This window comes from Sander lucioperca, chromosome 14 (assembly GCF_008315115.2).
Source record: "Sander lucioperca isolate FBNREF2018 chromosome 14, SLUC_FBN_1.2, whole genome shotgun sequence".
Taxonomy (NCBI): Eukaryota; Metazoa; Chordata; class Actinopteri; order Perciformes; family Percidae; genus Sander; species Sander lucioperca.
The window spans coordinates 6,173,396-6,197,174 of NC_050186.1; the positions used below are offsets into that span (position 1 = coordinate 6,173,396).

General features: G+C 37.0%; 1 protein-coding gene across 14 annotated transcripts in view; it reads right to left on the bottom strand.

Annotated features, from left to right (window-relative positions):
• Nucleotides 1–7,367: 7,367 nt before the first annotated feature.
• Nucleotides 7,368–23,779, bottom strand: part of LOC116040003 (protein NLRC3-like) — a 46,262-nt gene continuing 29,850 nt past the window's right edge. For 3 of the 14 annotated variants that reach the window (XM_031285203.2, XM_031285199.1, XM_031285204.2), the window contains exons 2-12: nucleotides 20,595–20,741; nucleotides 19,200–19,346; nucleotides 18,693–18,830; nucleotides 17,855–17,958; nucleotides 15,694–17,524; nucleotides 14,932–15,108; nucleotides 12,384–12,557; nucleotides 10,576–10,749; nucleotides 9,547–9,720; nucleotides 9,043–9,216; nucleotides 7,368–8,008 (exon numbers count right to left, since the gene is read on the bottom strand). In XM_031285203.2, coding sequence (XP_031141063.1) covers nucleotides 7,999–8,008; nucleotides 9,043–9,216; nucleotides 9,547–9,720; nucleotides 10,576–10,749; nucleotides 12,384–12,557; nucleotides 14,932–15,108; nucleotides 15,694–17,524; nucleotides 17,855–17,958; nucleotides 18,693–18,830; nucleotides 19,200–19,346; nucleotides 20,595–20,722 — 3,231 coding nt within the window. In that variant the 5' untranslated portion in view covers nucleotides 20,723–20,741 and the 3' untranslated portion in view covers nucleotides 7,368–7,998. The other 11 variants (XM_031285205.1, XM_031285200.2, XM_031285202.1 and 8 more) reach the window with 11 other exon arrangements.

The following is a 23,779-nucleotide window of genomic DNA, read 5'->3' on the forward strand; positions in this document are numbered from 1 at the left end:
AGTCAGAGTATAGTATGTTGAAAAATGTCATACTATAGTATGTCAAAAAAAGTAAATAAAAGTCATAGTATAGTATGTCGAAAAAAGTTTAAAAAAAAAGTTATAGTTATAGTTATATGTCGAAAACAATTATAGTATAGTATGTCAAAAAAGTCGAAAATAAGTAATAGTATAGTATGTCGAAAAAAGTAAAAAAAAGTCATAGTATAGTATGTCGAAAAGATAAAAAAGTAAAGTATAAGTATGTTCAAAAAAGTCATAGTATTTCAAAAAAAGTCATAGTATAGTATGTCGAAAAAAGTAAAGAAAAGTCATAGTATAGTATGTCAAAAAAGTCATAGTATTGTATGTCGAAAATAAGTCATTGTATAATATATCGAAAAAAGTAAAAAAAAGTCATAGTATAGTATGTCGAAAAAAGTCATAGTATATATGTTGAAAAAAGTCATATAATGGTAAGTCATAAAAAGTAAAAAAAGTCATAGTATGGTATGTCGAAAAAAGTCATAATATTTAAAAAAAAGTCATAGTATAGTATGTCGAAAAAGATAAAAAAGTCAAGTATAGTATGTCGACAAAAGTCATATTTCAAAAAAAGTCATAGTATTTTATGTCGAAAATAAGTCATAGTATAGTATGTTGAAAAAAAAAGTCATAGTATAGTATGTTGAAAAAAAAGTCAAAGTGTAGTATGTCGAAAAAAAGTCGAAAAAGTCATAGTATAGTATGTCGAAAAAAGTCATAGTATAGTATGTCGAAAAAAAAAGTCACATTATAGTATGTCGAAAAAAGTAAAAAAAGTCATAGTATAGTATGTCGAAAAAATTAAAAAGTCATAGTATAGAATCTTGAAAATAAGTCATAGTATAGTATGTCGAAAAAATTAAAAAGTCGTAGTATAGTATGTCGAAAAAGTCATAGTATAGGTTGTCGAAGAAAGTAAAGTCATAGTATAGTATGTCAAAAATGTCCTAGTATTGTATGTCGAAAATAAGTCATAGTATAGTATGTCGAAAAAAGTAAAAGAAAGTCATAGTATAGTATGTCAAAAAAGTCATACTATAGTAAGTCGAAAAAAGTTATAGTATAGTATGTCGAAAACATAAAAAAGTCAAGTATAGTATGTCGAAAAAGTCATAGTATGTCGAATAACGTCATAGTATAGTATTTCAAAAAAAGTCATAGTATAGTATGTCGAAAAAAGTAAAAGAAAAAGTCATAGTATAGTATGTTGAAAAAAAAGTCATAGTATAGTATTTTGAAAAAAAAGTTATAGTATAGTATGTCGAAAATAAGTCATAGAATAGTATGTCGACAAAAGTAAAAAAAGTCATAGTATAGTATGTCAAAAAAAAGTCGAAAAAGTCATAGTGTAGTATGACGAAAAAATGAAAAAGTCATAGTATAGAATGTCGAAAAAAGTCATAGTATAGTATGTTGAAAAAAGTAAATAAAAGTCATAGTATAGTATGTCGAAAAAAGTAAATAAAAGTCATAGTATAGTATGTCGAAAAAAGTCATAGCACAGTATGTCGAAAAAAGTAAAAAAAAGTTATAGTATAATATGTAGAAAACAATTATAGTATAGTATGTCAAAAAAGTCGAAAATAAGTCATAGTATAGTATGTCGAAAAAAGTAAAAAAAAGTCATAGTATAGTATGTCGAAAAGATAAAAAAAAGTCATAGTATAGTATGTCAAAAAAGTCATAGTATTTCAAAAAAAGCCATAGTATAGTATGTCGAAAAAAGTAAAGAAAAGTCATAGTATAGTATGTCAAAAAAGTAAAGAAAAGTCATAGTATAGTATGTCAAAAAAGTCATAGTATTGTATGTCGAAAATAAGTCATTGTATAGTATATCGAAAAAAGTCAAAAAAAGTCATAGTATTGTAATGGGAAATTTACATTTAAGCATGATTCTTTATATTTTTGTCTTATTTTCTTCTCTATTAGCTTTCTCTCACAATGCTGAAAGGTAGTTTATCTCATTCCCACATGTAGAATCTGATTCTAACTAAGTGAGAATCACAAAGTCTGGAACATAATGTGAGCACTGTTTGTCTGAACAGATAGGGGCTACAAGGTCACCCTAAAACTATCTCTCCTGATACATTTAGTTTTCCCATGCCAGTTGAGATGCAACTGGGGGGGTGAAAGTTGTACAGGGGGAAGGAGGCGAAATGGCTCCAAGATGTCTCTTGTGTTTTTTGATTATCTTCATGTGTATCAGATTGTCTGTGAGAAATGTAGAGTCATAATAAGCCAAGTGCGTGTGTGCTGTCACTCTGAAGATGTATTTAAGTTCAGTGTTTCTGTTCACTCATTTGAAGAGCTTTTCCACACCTGTGCTGTGTGCCTTCTGTGAAATGTGTTCCTCCTATATTTGCAAATATACTTAATAAAATACAAAAAACCTAACTTGGTTTAGTCTTCGACTGTCCTTATTTTGTTTCACCTTCAATTTTTAAAACATCTACCTCTGCTGCATCGAAAAACTTCCACCACAGTATAGTATGTCGAAAGAAGTAAAGTCATAGTATAGTATGTCGAAAAAATGAAAAAAGTCATAGTATAGTATGTCAAAAAAAGTCAAAAAAGTCATAGTATATATGTTGAAAAAAGTCATATAATGGTAAGTCATAAAAACTAAAAAAAGTCATAGTGTAGTATGTCGAAAAAGTCATAGTATAGTATGTCGAAAAAAGTAAAAAAAAGTCATAGTATAATATGTCGAAAACAGTTAAAGTATAGTATGTCGAAAAAAGTCAGTGTTTCAAAAAGTCATAGTATAGTATGTCAAAAAAAGTAAAGTCATAGTATAGTATGTAAAAAAAGTCATAGTATTTTATGTCGAAAATAAGTCATAGTATAGTATGTTGAAAAAATGAAAAAGTCATAGTATAGAATGTCGAAAAAAGTAAATAAAAGTCATAGTATAGTATGTCGAAAAAAGGCATAGTATAGTATGTTGAAAAAATGAAAAAGTCATAGTATAGAATGTCGAAAAAAGTAAAAAAAAGTCATAGTATAGTATGTCAAAAAAAGCCATAGTATAGTATGTTGAAAAAAGTAAAAAAAAAGTCATAGTATAGTATGTCGAAAAAGTCAAAAAAGTCATAGTATAGTATGTCGAAAAAATGAAAAAGTTATAGTATAGTATGTCAAAAACAAAGTAAAAAAAGCCATAGTATAGTATGTTGAAAAAAGTAAAAAAAAAAGTCATAGTATAGTATGTCGAAAAAGTCAAAAAAGTCATAGTATAGTATGTCGAAAAAAGTAAAAAAAGTCATAGTATAATGTCGAAAACAGTTATAGTATAGTATGTCGAAAAAGTAGTATGTCGAATAACGTCATAGTATAGTATTTCAAAAGAAGTCATAGTATGTCGAAAAAGTTATAATATAGTATGTCGAAAAAAAGTCATAGTATAGTATGTTGAAAAAAATGTCATAGTATAGTATGTCGAAAAAAGTAAAAAAAGCCATGTATAGTATGTTAAAAAGAGTCGAAAAAGTTATAGTATAGTATGTCAAAAAAATGAAAAAGTCATAGTATAGTATGTCGAAAATAAGTCATAGTATAGTATGTCGACAAAAGTAAATAAAAGTGATAGTATAGTATGTCAAAAAAAGTCAAAAAAGCCTAGTATAGTATGTCGAAAAAATAACTAAGTCATAGTATAGTATGTCGAAAAAGTCATAGTATAGTATGTCAAAAAAGTAAAAAAAAGTCATAGTATAGTACGTCGGAAAAGGTCATAGTATAGTATGTCGAAAAAAGTCATAGCATAGTGTATCGAAAAAATAAAAAAAAGTCATAGTATAGTATGTCAAAAACAGTTATAGTATAGTATGTCGAAAAAAGTAAAAAAAAGTCACAGTATAATATATCGAAAAAAGTCATAGTATAGTATGTCGAAAAAAGTAAAGAAAAGTCACAGAATGGTATGTAAAAAAAAGTTTAAAAAAAAGTCATAGTATAGAATGTCGAAAAATAACTTTTTTGACATATTATACTGTGACTTTTTAAAAACCTTTTTCGACATTCTATGACTTTTTTAAACTTTTTTGTAATTACTACAGTATGACTTTTTTGTACTTTGACGTTATTCAACATACTGTACTATGACTTTTTTCTGTTTTTTCGACATACTATAATATGACTTTTTTCGACATACTATACTATGACTTTTTTTACTTTTTTGACATACTATACTATGTTTGACTTTTTTTCAACATTCTATAATATGACATTTTTAAAATATTATACTATGACTTAAGACCCTTTTTCTGCATACTATATTATGACTTTTTTTTAAACTTTTTTCCACATACTGTACTATGACTTTTTTTCAACATACTACACTATGACTATTTTCCACATACTATACTATGACCTTTTAATAACTTCTTTTGACGTACTATACTATGACTTTTATGACTTTTTCGACATACTATACTATGTATTCTCAAAGCATCTCAAATTTGTGTCAGCTGGTATCTAAAAGGTACCACTATACCTGCCAATGCCACTAGATATCAGAGGAGTGCCACTTGCTGAACAAAACAAGGGTTATGTACTTCCGTTTACTTTGTTGAGAATTGCTCTCTAAACCCTGTCTCTTGTAAAGTAATTAAGTAAAGTTTATTTCTAGAGCACATTTAAACACAGCTTAAGCTGACCAAAATGCTGTACAAAAAAGCACTAAGGTGCTGTATTAAACCTTGTTTATGACAACACAGATTCACTGAACTGTCAGTGTTAGCTTGGTCACTCTGCTTGAATGTCACAAAAAAGTGGAACAAATCTGCACATATAGCAATCTTTAAAACGGCAGCTGGCTTGTTGTAAAAACAAACCATGCTAGACGCCACCGTGTGTGTGTCTAACATGTCTAAAAAAACATTCTGCACATTTCATGTAGGCCTAATTATATAATGCCTCCACAAGTACTGACCAAGGAAAATGAAACCCATGTAAACGTGCCTGCTTTTTATCAAAAATGGCAGCTTTCCTGTTTAGTTTTCACCATTAAAAAAAGATTTACAGCAGCTGACCACCCCCCAGTTGATGGACAACCAGGCAGATAGGCTATGTAATATATTTATAAACTGCTGACAGGTAGTCACACTGTGGTGCACACATTGTCCTACGCTGGTTTCCCTTTATAAATCACAATCCACTCTAGATGTGGCGCAGCCTTGGCAGCTTCATGTCACGCCCATAGTTGCCCTAAAATAGTCAGTGGAACGCCCCAAATTAACATTCATTCATACCGACATCATGCACCCAACAGTGACCGCCCACTTTTGGAACAGATCCGCTTCCAGAAGTGATTTCCCCAATTCATTTATCTCTATTCAAGTTTAATTAAATGTTTATATAAAGAGTTTTAAGCCTGGAACCAAGCCAACTAGCTGCACAATGAATCATGACCACAAAACAAAACAGAACTAAAAGTCCTACCTATGTCATTAAAAAGTCATAAATAAAAAAATGTGTTACAGCTTGCATTGCGTATGCATTGTAGACAGTCAGGACAATCTGCTGAAGTTCAAACCAGTATTACAATGACGAAGTAAGGTGATATAAATGACTTTAAAAGTGCCATGGTTTTTGTGCCAGACCAGAAAGTGTCTCAGAAAGTTTTTCATAAAACTGGTGATGATCTACTGTGATTTTCACAACATCTCTCAGGTTGACAGAGATCAAAAGAAAGAGAAAATACCCGGTGAGTGGCAGTTCTCTGGGTCAAAATGCCTTGTTGTTGAGAGGAGAATAGTGCTGCTGTTAATATAGGATTAAATAAAGTTGTGTCTTGGTTCACGCTGGTTGAGATTACGGAGCCTCTGTGTTTTTATTTAATTTATTACCTTTGGCTATAGTAGTTTACACGTTATTAGCTCAGAGGGCTAACTTGGCTTGTTTACTTTATAACCTTTAAGACTGTTTTCATCCGTGCTGCGTGTTTGCGGGTTGGAGAACCGGCCAGTTTGATGGCATGGGAGAAATAGACCTGACATTAAAACTAAACTAGAACTTAAGTCTTAATAAAGAGCCCCTAGTATGCATTTTCCCCATCTTTTAGTGTTATATACTATAGTTGTTTGTGTATGTAATAGATGTATAAAGAATAAGACAGACAGCACTTTTTGTCAACTGCCTAAGAACGCATTGCACCCAAATTCCTGTTTGAAATTCCTCAATTAGTGATGTCATTGATTGAGAAAGCCAGTCCAGGTTTTTGCATGTGCTGCCCATAGGTGCTGCCTGAGAAAGCACAGCCCGCCCAGTAGTTTGTTTTTATTTGGCTGACCAATTACAACAGAGTGGGCCTGCTGACCAATCAGAGCAGACTGGGCTTTTCAGGAAGGCGGGCCAAGAGCTCAGACAGAGTGTTTCCGACAGAGGAGCTGCAGGGCTCTATGTTTCAAATCAAGTAAATTATGATAACACTTAGACTTTTTAATAATACTTTATTGATATTATACAAAGGAAGCAATTACATACATAATCAAAAAATAAAGGTGGACACACTCATGATATAAAAGCCCACAAAATATTTTATCAAGTGCCAAGGTGTACATCTTTACAGTTGCACGCTACAGTACATGAACACTACAGTACATGATCAGTTACATTACATGTCATTTAGCTGACGCTTCTATCCAAAGCAACTTCCTATTAAGTGCTTTCAACCCTAAAGGTACAAACTCCAGACAACAAGTAGCAAGTGCAAGTACATTAGCTTTAAATAAGCAGAACTACAAAGAGCCATATGAAAGTGCAGATTCAAGGATATATATATATATATATATACACACACACACACACACTTTTTTTTATCCAAGGTGCAGTCGGAAGAGATGTGTTTTTAGCCTACGTCGGAAGATGCGTAGGCTTTCGGCCGCCCTGATGTCAATGGGCAGCTCATTCCACCATTTAGGAGCCAGGACAGCAAACAGTCGGGATTTCGTTGAGTGAGTAGTTGTCCCTCGCTGTGAGGGAGCAGCAAGCAGATTGGCTGATACAGAGCGGAGTGGGTGGGTTGGGGTATATGGTTTGATCATGTCCTGGATGTAAGCTGGGGCTGATCCGTTCATGGCCCTGTATGCAAGTACTAGTGTCTTGAAGCGGATGCAGGCAGCAACTGGTAACCAGTGAAGAGAGCGGAGGTGCGGTGTAGTGTGAGAGAACTTGGGGAGGTTGAAGACAAGTCGAGCTGCTGTGTTCTGAATGAGCTGAACAGTGGAGATAACAGTTGCTTCAACATGGATTTCTGAGGCGGGAAAAGCTCCATAGGTTGACGTCACGTGTCTGTGTTCAGACATGTGAAGTGAAAACTAGCAGAGTCACATCAAACTCTAATAAACTAAAAACATTATTTATTTTACAGCAAAAAATAAACAGTCAGGGTTATTTTGTGTGAACTTGTAATAGTTTTGTATACAAGTTAATCAGTTCACATGAATCAATATATACAAAATAAAACATTAAGGTGCTGTTTGTTACAATCAAATACTGTATGTGTATACATGTTATAATATGAGAAATGGCTGGTATTGGTGGTAATAATAACTTTATACGTGCAATATCAACTTCCATTGTTATCTAGAAATATGTGATACTTTACTGCAATACAGCATCATTCCAAAGGGTGTAGCTGCAACAGAAAGCAAAGCAGAAATATCCATCTAAATGTGTTAATTTACAGCTGTTGTAATCTACAGAACTAATCTGCAGAGGCACTTTGAGTTCAGAATATCTGAATGAATAAAGAGGAAATGAAACCCAGGTCCAGGTGGAGGAGGTGGTTGAGTGTGGAGCAGAAGGAGTGGAGGAGTTTCAGTGTGTCTGCAGAGACTTTGTAGAAGGACAGAGCAGCAGCAGAGCAGTCCACATACACTGATGATACTCTGTCAGATCCAGAGGAACACACAGGGATGATGGTGGACTCCATATTGTGTCTCAACACATCACACTTTTAAATCACTGAGATCACTTCCATCTGTTGAGAGAAGACAACAGAAGTGATAAATTTGTGTTAACAGAGACTCCGTTCATCAGCTGTCTGTCAGTGATGCAGCACATCCAGTATAAAGACCAGTAAGGACTTGTTCAGACCACAAGTGGAGCGGCTGTGTAGTGTAGCCTGCTTCCTTTCAGCTCTCATGTTAACATGTTGAAGTGAAGCTCACAGACCTACAGAGACTTTGGGCATCAAGTCTGTTGGCTCTGCAGATTTCACTTAAGTACACAGTGGAAATGCACTGCTGAGAGTCCTGAACACATAATTTCTGCAGAAACAGAGAGACATTCACTGCTCACTTTAATAATAAATTTACTGCTGTTGGGTTCAAAGCTGTAAAAAACATCTCAATATTTATTGTACTTTTAAATATTACATGAAAAATAAGTAAATATAGAGTCTGTTAGGAAAATATTTGGACAAAACAAATGGCATAAGGACAGATGTACATATTATATTAAAGGTCTGACATTACAAAGACTGAACAGTAAAACCTCCACTGTGTTTACTGGACTTCAGCAGAGGTTCTGGTCTATATAAAGACCACATGGTTACTAAATGTAACACTGTTTCTATTAAATTAGAGCCAATGATTTGCAGGCTTCAGTCAGACTGATGTCGGAGCTGTGACAAAGATGAACTGATCAGTTGTTTAGTATTGAAATGAGAGAACAAACACTTTGAGATCAGATTTGATGGTTGGATAGTTTGATGTATCTGTATGTTGTGATGCTGTCCGCTGTAATCCATCTTTATTTCCTGCTGACATGAACACAACAACAGTCGTCTTCACATCAACTCAAACACATGATCACAACAAGCTTCTGGCTCATCTGATTGGCTGACTGTTCTCTCTCTCTGTCCAATCCTGAAGCCTGTCACCATTCTTCTCTCCCAGCTTCACTGAGAAGCTTGGAGGTTTACAGGAAATACTGGATCTTTGCTGTGATACTAACTGTGTTTAGTTCAATACTGCTGAAACCAGAATGGACTGACTCCAACCCTCTACTTACTCCAGAGTCTCCAGTCTATAGTGTGGACTCTCCTTTAGATCAGACAGCAGCTTCACTTCTGAATCCTTCAACTTGTTGTCGCCCAGGTCCAGCTCCCTCAGATGGGAGGGGTTGAACTTGAGAGCTGAGGCCAGAGAAGCACAGCTGATCTCTGACAAACTGCACTCCCACAATCTGAATAAAGAAGAAATGATGTGGATAAAAATGTGATCTCAGATTTGAGACAAAAAGGTCCCTCCTCCCAATGTATAAAACTAATGTATGATGATTGAAGAAGTTGCTCTGCAGACTACGTTTTTCTGTATTGAATAAAGATCTTATAATTGCAACATCTGGTCTCCCAGATTGTCTGTATAACTTGATTCGGAATAACTGCTACTAGAAAAACCCACCACAATAAACACAACTTTATGGATGTAAGTTATGTTTGTACAAAAATTGGATTCGATTGTTAATTAACATATAAGATCTATAGTAATAGTAACAGAGAGTCAGTGAACTGACCTCAGACATTCCAGTCTACAGGATGGACCCTCCAGAAAACCACACAGTTGCTTCACTCCTGAATCCTGCAGCTTGTTGTAGCCCAGCTCCAGCTCTCTCAGATGGGAGGGGTTGGAGTTCAGAGCTGAGACCAGATAAGCACAGCTGATATCTGACAAACCGCAGCCCCTCAATCTGAATAAAGAATTCATGATGTAACTTTAGAAGACAATGTTCCTGTATGAAATCATTCAATGTTTAATAATTTGTTCAGAGCTGAAGAAGGTTTAGATTGTAGAAGTTTTGAAAATGGAAACTCAAAACACCTGAACCCAACAGGATGCAGGTTAAAAACTGTAAAATACAAAAGTGAAAAAGAGCCTTCAATAATATTAATGACAGTGTGCTGCTACTTCAATAAAGACGTAGTGACTTTACCTCTAAATCTCTGCCAGCTCAACCAGTGGCCATCTATACAAACTCTTGTTGTGCAGCCAAACACAAATAAAAACCAACAGATATTGATTTAAGATTCAACTCTAAATCCCAAAGTTTACAAAGATAACAAATATGTTAGGAGAAATATGAACAAAAGATATTACCATATTTATTTTAGGAATAGTAGTCATAAAATCAAAGCACCTTCATTCTTCAGTGAGTATCATCTGCATATAGCTTCATAAAAATGTTGGAAAAAGATAATACTGAATATATTTGATATTTTCCGATAGTTAAAATAAAGATTATTTATATATTCAGAGTATTTTGGTTTTTTAATCATCATTTATTTAAAAACATGATAAGGAATATCAGATGAAAATCAAGTATTTAGGAAGTTCATAGTAAATTATCCAGTGTAGGATTTTTCTTGTTATATTAAGGTTTTATATGTGTAGCTCAGTATTGCTCCACCACAGTCAATGGACTTAACCACTGAAGAAGAAAACTTAAGCATTAAGATACTGTTAATAATGTTAAAGTGCAGTTTAGTGCCACCACAACTTTCACATAATATTAATCTTAGCACAGAAGTAAAAAATGGTGTCTGACCTCAGAGCTTCCAGTCTACAGTCTGGATTCTCCAGAAGATGAGACAGCAGCTTCACTCCTGAATCCTGCAGCTTGTTGTTACTCAGCTCCAGCTCTCTCAGATGGGAAGGGTTGGACTTCAGAGCTGAGACCAGAGAAGCGCAGCCAATCTCTGACACACTGCAGCTCCACAATCTGAAAAAAAGAATAAATAAACCAGAAAATTCATACACCTCATCATGTCAACACAGGTGATGAAGTCTGTGATTAGAGGATCACTATTTACCCTTTAAACTGTGTGTCCTGAAGGATCAAAATTAATGCTCAGACACAACGGAACACATTGAAATTCACAGCAACCAAATAAATATTTCTACTTCAGCAGGCAAACATGATCAATTTGAAACCAATATTAGTTCAGGCAATCTTCTGTAAACAGATGTGACCATTACCCAACAATTATAAACATTCATTTACTTTAAAGGAGCAATATGTAATATATTTACTGTATTAAATCACAAAATGAGCACAATATGTCACCAGATATTAAGGAAATATGCTAAGTTGAAATACTATCTCCTCTGCAGCAATGCTAAAGCCAGTATTTTCTCCTTCTAAAATTTCCATTGTGGGATGGAGGATCTGCTTTTATTTTGGCCTGTGTGTTGTTGTCATAGAAATAAAATGGATATAAGGATCATTGAACTGTTTGCCGTTGTAATTCGATGAGTACACAACAAAATGGTGAATGTCGTCATGGTGACAACATGCCAATTTAACTTTGGCAAAACAACAGTGTAGCCTGAATTGTTGAATTAGGATACAACTTACATTCTCTACTGGTTGCCCGCAATGTATGGTATGATACGTTATGAAATATTCCTGTGGCTAATGTTACCATCACCAGCTTCAAGGTTATGATATGTTGGACAATAAGATGATTCCCACTTTGTTCCAAACTGATATGCAACCATAATGTGTGATGAATGTAGTAGTGTATAGACAAGCTGCTTTTAGTAAATTATTTTGTAGATCACGCAACAACAAATATTTGTATTCATATACACATAAACTTAGACAAAGTTATATTCTAAATGGAAGAAAGGCAAATGTTTATTTAATGTTTACATATCACAGGGACTACAAAGTATTATCAAAAATCCTCCCCTGCCGAAATTCTTCCCCTGCTTCTGTTCAGCAGTCGTAGCCAACAAATGGTGACTGCGACCTGGGTAGAGACAACCACGAGGTCTGCTTCTTTTTAGCGGCTGTTGCAATAACATTTAGCCAAGAAAAGGTTGATGTTAGTCGGGTCCAAAAGATCTGCCTTTTAAGCAGTTGTCGCAGTAACGTTTAGCTGAGAAAGGTTTGCATTTTGTTGGGTACAGAGGACCGCTAGATCGCTGTCTTTTTAGCGTTTTTTTGCAGTAATGTTAAGCCGACGAATGTTGACAGCTGTCAGGCGTGTAGAGAGCTCCACAAGAGCACAGGCTTTTATAACTTTCAACATGGCAGTATCTAGCGACTCCGCTGCTCTGTGGTAGTGTCTGGCAATGCTAGACTAGCATTTAGCTAACATTGAAATTGTGGGACATTGCATTCAGCTTTCTCAACCGCTGTGAACTTCAAGTCTGGGGAGAACTTCAAGTCTCTCTCCAGTATTTGAATTTGGACTGCAGTAAATTTAGACGAGAAACATGAAAATATGAACAAAAAGAAATTTACAACTTTATGTATGTAATTTATGATTGTACATTATTAGGTTCAATTGTTAATAACAGTAAAATAACGTAAGAACTATAATAGTAACAGAGAGTCAATGAACTGACCTTAGAGTCTCCAGTCTACAGGGTGGACTCTCCAGAAAATGACATAGCTGCTTTACTCCTGAATCATGCAGCCTGTTTCCTGTCAGCTCCAGCGCTCTCAAATGGGAGGGGTTGGACTTCAGGGCTGAGGCTACATACGCAAAGCTGATATCGGACAGCTCGCAGTTAGTCAATCTGAAAAAAGAATAAATAATGTAACTTTAGAATACAATAATTATAATAATCTTTGTTTATAGAGATGTTCACAAAGTAGCAAAATAATACAGACAAGTCATAAAATCATCCAGTTTACAAAGGAAACAAAAGAAAATGTGTAAGGTAAAGTAAACAATGACTATGTTTACTAATGTGTTCAGAGCTAAAGAGGGTTTAGAATGTACTTAGAACTTTAGAAAACAGAAACTCCAAACACCTGAACCCAACAGGATGACACCATTTTTCTGACAGGAAGTAACATACACATGATGAAGTGTCAGCTGTTGGTGATGACAGATCAGACACAATTAAAGACACTTCAAACACCTGCATTTGGAAACATGCTTTCTTTCTCTCTCTCTGTGGTTCTGTATGTGAGTTTGAAGAGCCAATATGTAATATATTTACTGTATTTAATAATGCTAAGATGAAATACTATCTTTTCTGACAACAATACTAAAATGTCCGTTTTTTGTCGTTGGCCTGTGTGTTGTTGTCAACTGCCCATTTTGACACCCTGGTTGCCAGACATGAAACAATGGGCTGCAGCAATGGTAGCAGAAACTAAACAAACCGGAATAACAGAGATAGATTCTCCCCGACCTACAAAAAACTCTGTATCTTTCTAAAACTTGCATGACCAGAGTCGTGGTTAAACACGGGTCAATACTGAACATGCATTTAAAAGTCGTAGACAGCTTAGAGCCCAAAAGGACGCAGAGAAATGAATAATAATTTCCTAATTTTCTCCTAACATGTAAGCGTTGAGCTTCATCAATTTCTATCACAGCTAACACAGTAGGGAGGGGCATTTTCAGTCATTTCAACATTCATGTGCTTGCATTAAATTATATAGAGTACTTGAGTTAGTTACTCGCTAAAAAATTGAGACAAAGCTGGTAAAGTGATCCCGACTGGTGCTAACGCCGCCATGCTAACACACGCTAATTGCTAACGTTACCGGAGGACCAGGCATTTGGGCCACAGCTGTTTACAACCACCTAGATATAAATATGACAGAAACAACAAGTTTGACTTCCATATAATGGAAACACGCAATTTAACTTTGGCAAAACCTGAATTATTTGATTGGGACACAGCTTATTTTCTTTATAGGTCGCTCTGTAATGTATGTAACGTTATGTTATAGAAGTTTTCTTGTGGCTAACGTTACTTTCGCCAGCGTCAAGGTTATGATATGTTGGACAGTATGATTCAGACTTTGTGACAAACTGGCATGCAACCATAATGTGTAATACGGTCTATGACAAGCTGTATAACAGGGTCTGAAAAGAAGTAATACCAAAAATCTCCCCCCTGCCGACATTCTTCCCCCACTTGTATTCTGCGGCCTTAGCTGACAGACGGTGGTTGTGACCCAGGTACACACGACCGCAAGGTCACGCTTTTTTTAGTGGCTGTTGCAAGTGGCGATAAGCGGAGAAAGGGTGGCTGTCAGTTGGTACAAAGCTTCGCCAGGTCACAATCTTTTTAGCGGTCGTTGTTGTTACGTTTAGCCGATAAAAGGTGACTGTCAGCTGGGTACAGAGCTCTGCGAGAGCACTGGCTTTTATAACCGTAAATATAACAGCATCTAGCAACTCCGCTGTGCTGTGGAGTAATGTCTGGCAGTGCGAGACTAGCATCTAGCTAACTTTGAAATTGTGGGTGGCCGGTTAGCTCAGTTGGTAGAGCAGGCGCACATATATAGAGGATTACTCCTCGACGCAGCAGCCGCGGGTTCGACTCCGACCTGCGGCCCTTTGCTGCATTTCATTCCCCCTTTCTCTCCCCATTCATGTCTTCATCTGTCCTGTGGAAATAAAGGCTTAAAAATGCCCCAAATTAAATTATCTAAAAAAACACACACATAAACATTGAAATTGTGGGATGTTGGGTTTAGCGTTCGCAACCTGGCAACAACCCCCGTACACTTCGACGTTGGGGAGGAGGGACCAGGAGGGAGGGCTCTCTCCACTATTTTGAATTTGGACTGCAGTTACCATTTTAACACTAGCTGTCAGTATTACATATTGGACCTTTAAAGTGTCTATAAGAGTGAGACTTCAGTTATTATAAATCTACAATTTCCTGTAAAATGTGGTGTTTTAAAGGTTATACATAAAATGCATTATTCCTAAAAAGGCACTGGACTTTTTGAAGATTTTTAAAATTACTTATTGTCTCTCTCATGTGTCCCAGTTTAAGCGCAGACGTAGAGTTATGAAGAGTTGTTGTGATATGTGGTCAGACAAACCCAGAAAACAAGTGAATTGGAGGGAATTAAACACTTCTGTTATGGATTTAAATTTGCTAGATATACACTTTTCAAGAGCAAAGTATATGAACTGACCTCAGAATCTCCAGTATACAGTGTGGACTCTTCAATCCAGCCTGTAGCCGCTCCACTCCTGAATCTTTCATGTACCTGTTAAAACTCAGGTCTAGCTCTCTCAGATGGGAGGGGTTGGACTTCAGAGCTGAGGCCACAACTTCACAGTGATTCTCAGAGAGTACACAGTCAGAAAGTCTGTGATAAAATAGATAATATTATGTTAATATAACATTTAAAATATGGTCAGGTGTTACTGTCACGTCATAATTCAGCTAAGTTTTCATTGGCCGCCTGACTGGGGCGGGCGGTGGCTTATGTGTGTCACAGAGCTCACAAAGCACAAGTGAAACAGAGGGCGAGGGTCAGTCTGACGACATGTGACGGTGGAAACAGGCTGCATGAGAGAATCAGCGTTTCCCCTTATCAAATTGTTGTTATGTCCACGTTCAAAAACTGCTGACAAAACTATGATAGAAATAACTGAATAAAAGCTATTCTAAAAAAGCTTAAACTTCACATGTTAGCTCCAGCAGATAAGAAATATATCTTTGTCAGTATATAAATAAGACACAATATAGAAACATAATGCAGACACTGTTTACACTGTAAAAAAGACTGTTGTGATTAAATTATTATAGAAGATACTTATGTTCACTAACTTGATAGCTACAAACACAAATATAATGTTCCCCTTATTTTACAGCATTTGAGACAACACAGACATTTGCACAAAAATTGCACATAGTACCAAAATGTAATATTAATCATATCTGGACTTACCGAGCCTTTCTGCAGTTCCTCACAGCTGGAATCAGTCTCAGTCGTCCCTCCGCTGATGTGTTGTACTTCCTCAGGTCCAACTCATCCAGAACTTCCTCTGACATCTGCAGCATGTAGGCTAGAGCTGAGCAGTGGATATCAGAGAGTTTCTTCTCTGATCTGTTCTCTGACTTCAGGAACTCTTGGATCTCCTGATGGACTGAGCTGTCATTCATCTCTGTCAGACAGTGGAAGATGTTGATGCTTCTGTCAGGAGAGCTATAATAACTGCTCATTTCCTTCAGGTTGTTGATGGCTGTCTGGATGACTTCTGGACTGTTGTCTGTCTGACCCAGCAGGCCTCCTAAGAGTCTCTGGTTGGACTCCAGAGAGAGGCCATGAAGGAAGCGGACAAACAGGTCCAGGTGGCCATTCTTACTTTCAAGGGATGTCTCCATGGCTCTCTTCAGGAAGACATCCAAAGATGAGTCAATGTCATGAACAAGATCCTCCTCAGTCAGGTATAGATACTGAAATGAGTCACTGTTCTGGTCTTTCTCCAGGAAGTCCTTCAGTACCTCTGTGTTCCTGTTGGTGTAACAGTGGTAGAAATAGACTGTAGCCAGAAACTCTTGAACACTCAGATGAACGAAGCAGTAGACTGTTTTCTGGAAGATCACACTCTCCCTTTTTAAGATCTCTGTACAAATTCCTGAGTACACAGAGGCCTCTGTGACATCCAGACCACAGCGCTCCAGATCTTCTTGGTAGAACATGATGTTTCCTTTCTTCAGCTGTTCAAACGCCAGCCTCCCCAGCTTCAGAAGAACTTCCCTGTCAGCCTCCATCAGCTCCTGTGGACTCGTCTCGTGTCCCTCATCATACTTCTGTTTCTTCCTCTTTGTCTGAACCAGCAGGAAGTGTGCGTACATGTCAGTCAGGGTCTTGGGCAGCTCTCCTCTCTGGTCTGTAGTCAACATGTGGACCAGAACTGTAGCAGTGATCCAGCAGAAGACTGGGATCAGACACATGATGTGGAGGCTCCTGGATGTCTTGATGTGGGAGATGATTCTGCTGGACAGCTCTTCATCACTGACTCTCTTCCTGAAGTACTCCTCCTTCTGGGCGTCAGTGAAGCCTCGTACTTCTGTTACCCTGTCCACACACGCAGGAGGGATCTGATTGGCTGCCGCAGGTCGGGAAGTTATCCAGAAGAGAGCCGAGGGAAGCAGCTTCCCCTCGATGAGGTTTGTCAACAGCACGTTGATCGATGACTTCTGTGTGACATCAGAAACAACCTCGTTGTTGTTGAAATCCAGTGAAAGTCTGCTTTCATCCAGGCCGTCAAAGATGAAGAGAACTTTAGAGCCAGCGAGCTGCTCTGCTGTGACCTCCTGTAACGCTGGATGGAAAACACGGAGCAGCTCCAGAAGACTGTACTGCTCATCTTTGATCAAGTTCAGCTCCCTGAACGAAAGAGGGATCACCAGACTGATATCTTGGTTTTCCAAACCCTCGGCCCAGTCCAGAGAGAACTTCTGCACTAGGAAGGTTTTTCCGACGCCAGCAACGCCGAGCATCAGAACGACTCTGATGTGTTTCTGTTGGCCAGGTAAGGCTTCAAAGATGTCGCTGCACTCGATTGCCGTTTTATGGAGGGTCTCCATCTTGGAAGCTGTCTCAAGCTGCCAAACCTCATGTTGGGTGTTAACATCTTCACTCCATCCATCTGTGATGTAGAGCGCAATGTAGATCCTGTTGAGGGGAGTTTCACCTCTTGTATCACTTCCTTCAGTCACACATTCACATGTCGTCTTCAGACGGTTCTTATATTCACGCTGACCACCACTCACTAGGAAAAGAAAAAAGTCAGAAAAAAAATTGAAAAATAATCTTTTGCTATGTTTATGCCTCACTCAATCGGAGACATTTGAAAACACTGTTGTTTCCTACATTTTTATGATGGAATTTGTGCTCATTCAAATATAGTGTATTGAAGGGATGAATCGACTTCAAAACTGTTTTTACAGAAGAAGTGATACAGAGCAAATATGTTCACCGGAGCAGAAAAAAACATGCAGCTAAATTTCTGATGGACTTAAAATGTAATGGCATTTGTGATGATAACAACAAGTCGTGGTTTTAGATATGAAGACATCAGCAGACAGATGTACAGACTTACTTTGTACAGTGTAGGTCTGACCGGCTGACTGCAGCCCAGCTCTGGTTCTGGATCTGGACAGCTGCTCCTCATCAGAGACATCACTCATCTTCTCTCTCCTCTTTCTGTGAAGACATTTCTTTATCATTAAAATTATTGTAGATTGTTGTTGAAAAATATCAAGAGTTGACCAAAACTGTCTCAAAGTTCAGATGTTCCAAGAGAACAGCAAAAGTGTCGTTAAAGCTCCGTTTGAATTCAGTCTGTAATGAAAATGTTCCATTTTATTTCAACTCTCCTGCTTTCATGAACACGAATAGGCTAACTGCTTTTCTGTCAGACATATAGTGATCTGCCTGTCGTTTGTTTATTAATACAAACTTTCTGTTATGTCACTTTGTACTATCAACTATCAAATGAAGGCATGAATATAATCAGAATCAGAAAAGGATTTATTGCCAAGTAAGTAGCACTTATGATGAATTTATCTTGATTGGTATTTTAAATATTCTAAAAAACAGAAGTGGCCAAAATCTACATTTGACTATTTTCTACCCTGGACCTCTTCGTCGAGGCATACACCTCCATGTATATGTGCGCCTGCTCTACACACTGAGCCAACCCGGCTACTATTTTCTGCCCTTTTTTAATTATCTGCAGATAACTTTTACATCACTGCTGCCCATGGATGTTCGTTCTTGACCTTCAGGAACAGTATATGGTGGAGAGAATTGATAGAACTTTACTACACAACCACAAAACCAACAGAAAAAGCTAAAAAATAAAATAAAAGTATGGCATTATCAGAGGAAAGTGAAAATGAGTCATATGATAAATGAGTTAGCAGCAGTTCTCTTACTTTGTGTCTGAGGATCCAGGTTCATTACTGAAGAGTAGAGGAGGTTCTTTGGACTTCATGGACAGACAGCCGGATACTACAGACTCTGCTCCGTCCTCCTCTTCCTCCACATTACTCATCTTCTGATCTGAAGTCAGTCTGAAAGAAACAACAGGAACACTGACTGGGAGCTCGCTCAACTATCAAATAAAGGCATACATAGACTTTAAATATACTAAAACATCAGTACTGCCCAAAACCAAAACAAACATTTCTGAAGAATAGAGGAAAGTCTTTGGACCAGTGACTCTTCATAGACAGACAGTCTTTTATTCATAGTGCTTGAATCCTTGATACATTTTCTTTTTAAACCATTTAGGAAATTAAAGTTATCAATAATACAATTTTAGTAGTTTATAGTTAAGTTTATATAAAAACAAAACTAAATCAACAAAAAAACCTAAAATGGATTTGGCAAAGGAAAACGGAAAATTAGTCATATAAACGAGTTAGTAGCAGTTCTCTTACTTTGTGTCTGAGGGTCCAGGTTCATTACTGAAGAACGGAGGTTCGTCTTTGGAAAAGTCACTCTTCATAGACAGACAGCCGGATACTAGAGACTCTGCTCCATCCTCCTCTTCCTCCACATCACTCATCTTCTGATCTGAAGTCAGTCTGAGAGAAACAACAGGAACGCTGACTGGGAGCTCACAACATTTAAAAAGGAAGTTTGTTTACAGTTACACCCAACTACACTGAGAAAAAAGGAAGTCACGACACGCACGCACACACACACACACACCCACACACACACACACACACACACACACACACATATATTTGTTTCACTATCTTTGTGGGGACCCGTCATTGACATAATGCATTCCCTAGGCCCTTACCCTAACCTTCACCATCACAACTAAATGCCTAACCTTAGTGGCGTGTTATCTGTGCGCATTTTGAGCTATCCGCATGCATGTCTACGCTGTATACAGCCGCTTGGCGTGTTATATCACGAGAAAGCAATGGTTGAGTTTAGGAAACGTGACACGCGGGACGCGATCTCCTGGGTGAAAGTCCTGTGTTTGACCCATCCTCCACCCCGACCATCCTCCCTACACGGATTTTCGCCCTTTCATACTACTCGCTACGGCGTAAATTCACACGCAATCGCAAGGTAACGTAAGTCAATGGAGGCCAAACGGCGTTGATAAACACGCTAAAAAGCGAGTATGCGTCTTGATAACAAGCTAAAAATGGCATACGAATTGGCGTGTCAAACATACACCATTTCATGAGCTCAGTCTGGGACAGTGTGACGGCTCCTAGGCCTATTAAGTCCCTTTAGTTGATGGGATCTGGGGATTGGTTAATGACGACTGATGATTGACGACCCTTGACTGTGTTCGGTCCACCGGCTGTTCTGGACTCTGACAGGATGTCCGGATTATCAGTCCGACTCGGCTACTGTCAACTATCAAATAAAGGCATACATAGACTTTAAATATACTAAAACATCAGTACTGCCCAAAACCAAAACAAACATTTCTGAAGAATAGAGGAAAGTCTTTTATTCATAGTGCTTGAATCCTTGATACATTTTCTTTTTAAACCATTTAGGAAGCTCTAAATACAAAAACAACTGCTACTGACAATAATTAGGTTTAAAAGTTTGTATTCGTCCTCTTAGATTAGATTACAGCTTTTCTAGGTGACTGACATCTGTCACAGATACGAAGAGGAAAATGGCACACATTTATTTTCTTTGTCACAAGAAGTTTGTTAAATTAAAGTTATCAATAATACAATTTTAGTAGAAATTTTATATATAAAAAAATAATCAACAAAAAAACAACCTAAAATGGATTTGGCAAAGGAAACGGAAAATTAGTCATATAAACGAGTTAGTAGCAGTTCTCTTACTTTGTGTCTGAGGGTCCAGGTTCATTACTGAAGAACGGAGGTTCGTCTTTGGAAAAGTCACTCTTCATAGACAGACAGCCGGATACTAGAGACTCTGCTCCATCCTCCTCTTCCTCCACATCACTCATCTTCTGATCTGAAGTCAGTCTGAGAGAAACAACAGGAACGCTGACTGGGAGCTCACAACATTTAAAAAAGGAAAAGTTTGTTTACAGTTACACCCAACTACACTGAGAAAAAAGGAAGTCACGCACGCACGCACGCACGCACGCACGCACGCACGCACGCACGCACGCACGCACGCACACACTTTAGTTCATTCTAACATTTCTTTCCTCTACAGTCCACAGGGAGAAAACTGACTCGGACTTAAAAGTTAAATAATAAATTGTTGGATTAACACTCACCCTGCCTCAGCTTTTTCTCCTCCTGCTCTGTTCTGTCGACTCAAAATGGAGTCTGAACTGACTGAACTCTTTCAGGGGTCTCCTTGCTCCCTCCTACCAAAATCTGCTCCTCCCTTCCCTCTCCATTTATGGGATATCAGGAGTAGTGATCTGTGTGTGTGTGTGTGTGTGTGTGTGTGTGTGTGTGTGTGTGTGTGTGTAATGTTTTCTTTTACTGAGTTATAGGACAACTAATTACTCTATATAAAAAGATGGTAAGCCTGTTTCCTGAGTTGCAACTTTTTCATAATCCAAACATAAATGGTAGCCTCTTGCTAAATTTGTAAAATAAATATAACAAAAACATAATCTTATATTTGTATATAATATTTTTATAAATTGATGTTTCTTCCAACATTAAATTCTAATATTATACAAAAGATCTTAATATTTTTGCCTGTGTTTTACAAAAAGAGCAAGGACATTTCCAGGAAACTGGATTTTGAAATACAGTTACACGTTAACTATACGTGTTCAGAAACTTGTTTAACATTTATTTATTTCTGCAACAGACTGAATATTTGTTCATCCAGATGTTCAGAAGTCTTTGTGGACTCTGGAAATACCTTCAGAACAGCTGTGTTACTGAAGGACTTTGAGTTTTTCGAAGATTGTCAGAAGATTGGCTGCAAAGACTCATATATAGTATATAATACTAAGCTGACAAAATAACTGCTGTGTCATATTTACTACAGTGTGTTCAGGTTGTACTGTCAGTGTAGTATAAGATATCGGTTTATCTGAGAATGTGGAAAAAAAAACCCACAGAAACATGGTTAAAGTTTAAAAAATGCTTATAAAAAACAACTGACAGACATTTAGAACAGAGGCTAATAACGTTAGCTTAAAAAGCCGTTGGGACTGTAACCATTAACGTTATTAAGTGGCCATATTATGCTAATTTTCAGGTTCATAATTGTATTTTGAGGTTGTACCAGAATAGGTTTACATGGTTTCATTTTCAAAAAACACCATATTTTTGTTGTACTGCACATTGCTGCAGCTCCTCTTTTCACCCTGTGTTCAGGTCTCTGTTTTAGCTACAGAGTGAGACCTCTCACTGCTGTAACATCTTTGTTGGGAGTCGCACATGCTCAGTAGCTAGGTAAGATCACATGCTCAGTAGCTAGGTAAGATCACATGCTCAGTAGCTAGGTAAGGACTACATGAGCTAGCTAGCTGTTTCTACAACTTCAGTAGTACAAGGCAGGATTAGCCGGGAGACTTCTTCTAAATTAGCATGCTACGGTTAACCACCTCGTTTCGGCTAGTGACGTAGAAAGCCGTGCAGATTTTGACCAGCTCACCCATTCAGAAACCGTATCTCACTCAAAACAGCTAGCTAGCTAACGTACATTTCTTTGCTAACGTTAGAAAAAGTTGTTAAAAATGTACTTACACATAGATGAAATGAATAAACTCTGCTTGTTTCCTCTCGACTGAAGAAATAAAAACATTCAACTCTCCCACACATCCTTAATTTAACACAAAAACACGGTTAGCTCAAGATTGTTACACTTTCCTGTTAACAGTTAAGCTAACGTTAAAAAATTTATCAGTTCACTACTTTCATTGAATTTGGGTGTTTTATTTAATTTCATAGCATTTGAAAACAAAAAATGATAAAAGAACATTGACAAAAATGTCGAAAAAGTTTCAAAATCGTGGGAAAAACGTCAAAGGTGCAGAAAAGAAATCAACAAGAACATCAGAAAACGTGAAAAAAAAATGGATATATTACAAAAACGTTGAAAAAAGTGACAAAAACTTTGAAAAATACGAGCAAAACGTTTTCAATTTTGACCCAGAAAAACCAAAAGTTGCATAGTCGACGGGAAGACAAAACAAGGGTTAAGTAGTTTCTTTTACATCTTATTTGGGTTTTAATGGCGGTTGGAATCCAAAAAGCTGCATTACCGTCAACTACTGGATTTAAACAAAAAATCTCCCATTTACTGAATAAAATAATCCCTTCTCACCCATTTCCAATTCTTTATTTTCAGGTTTTTGAGAATGTAATTCCATTTTATCAGATATTAAATAAACAAAAATAAAATTAATTGTATGAAATACAAACAAAAAATAAAGCAATACAAAAATCAATATAGTTTAATTGGTTTTAAAAAAGGATATTTTTCGAATGATTATGGTATTTTCATTTATTTCAGGGGACTTTTATTTCATAAATCCAAATTTATTTATTTCAGGTGACTAACTTCAGCTCAACTTTCCGAATATATTGTATTTCTACACAGGAAGACAACTGTGATTTTGCTCTCCATTGTTTGCGATGATGTTGCACAACAAAGGCATCTCTTCAGTTTCAATGCACAAATTATTTTAAGATATTAAAACCTTTTTATAAAATGTTCTACGATTCAAACACATAAGAGACCCTGATTTAGTTCGGCCACAACTGTTAATCAACACCCAGTGAAGAAAAGAGAAACTTCAAGCAGCAGTGTTTTGAAAGGAAAAATAAAGCCGCTACACATTAAAGGGGCGCTATGCAGTTTTGGCAATTTCTTCACTGTTTTCTCGCAGGTTTCTCTATAGAGCTCCCCTACAGGTTTCTCTATAGAGCCCCCCCTACAGTTCTCCCCCTACAGGTTTCTCTATAGAGCCCCCCCTACAGGTTTCTCTATAGAGCTCCCCCTACAGGTTTCTCTATAGAGCTCCCCCTACAGGTCTCTCTATAGAGCTCCCCCTACAGGTTTCTCTATAGAGCTCCCCCTACAG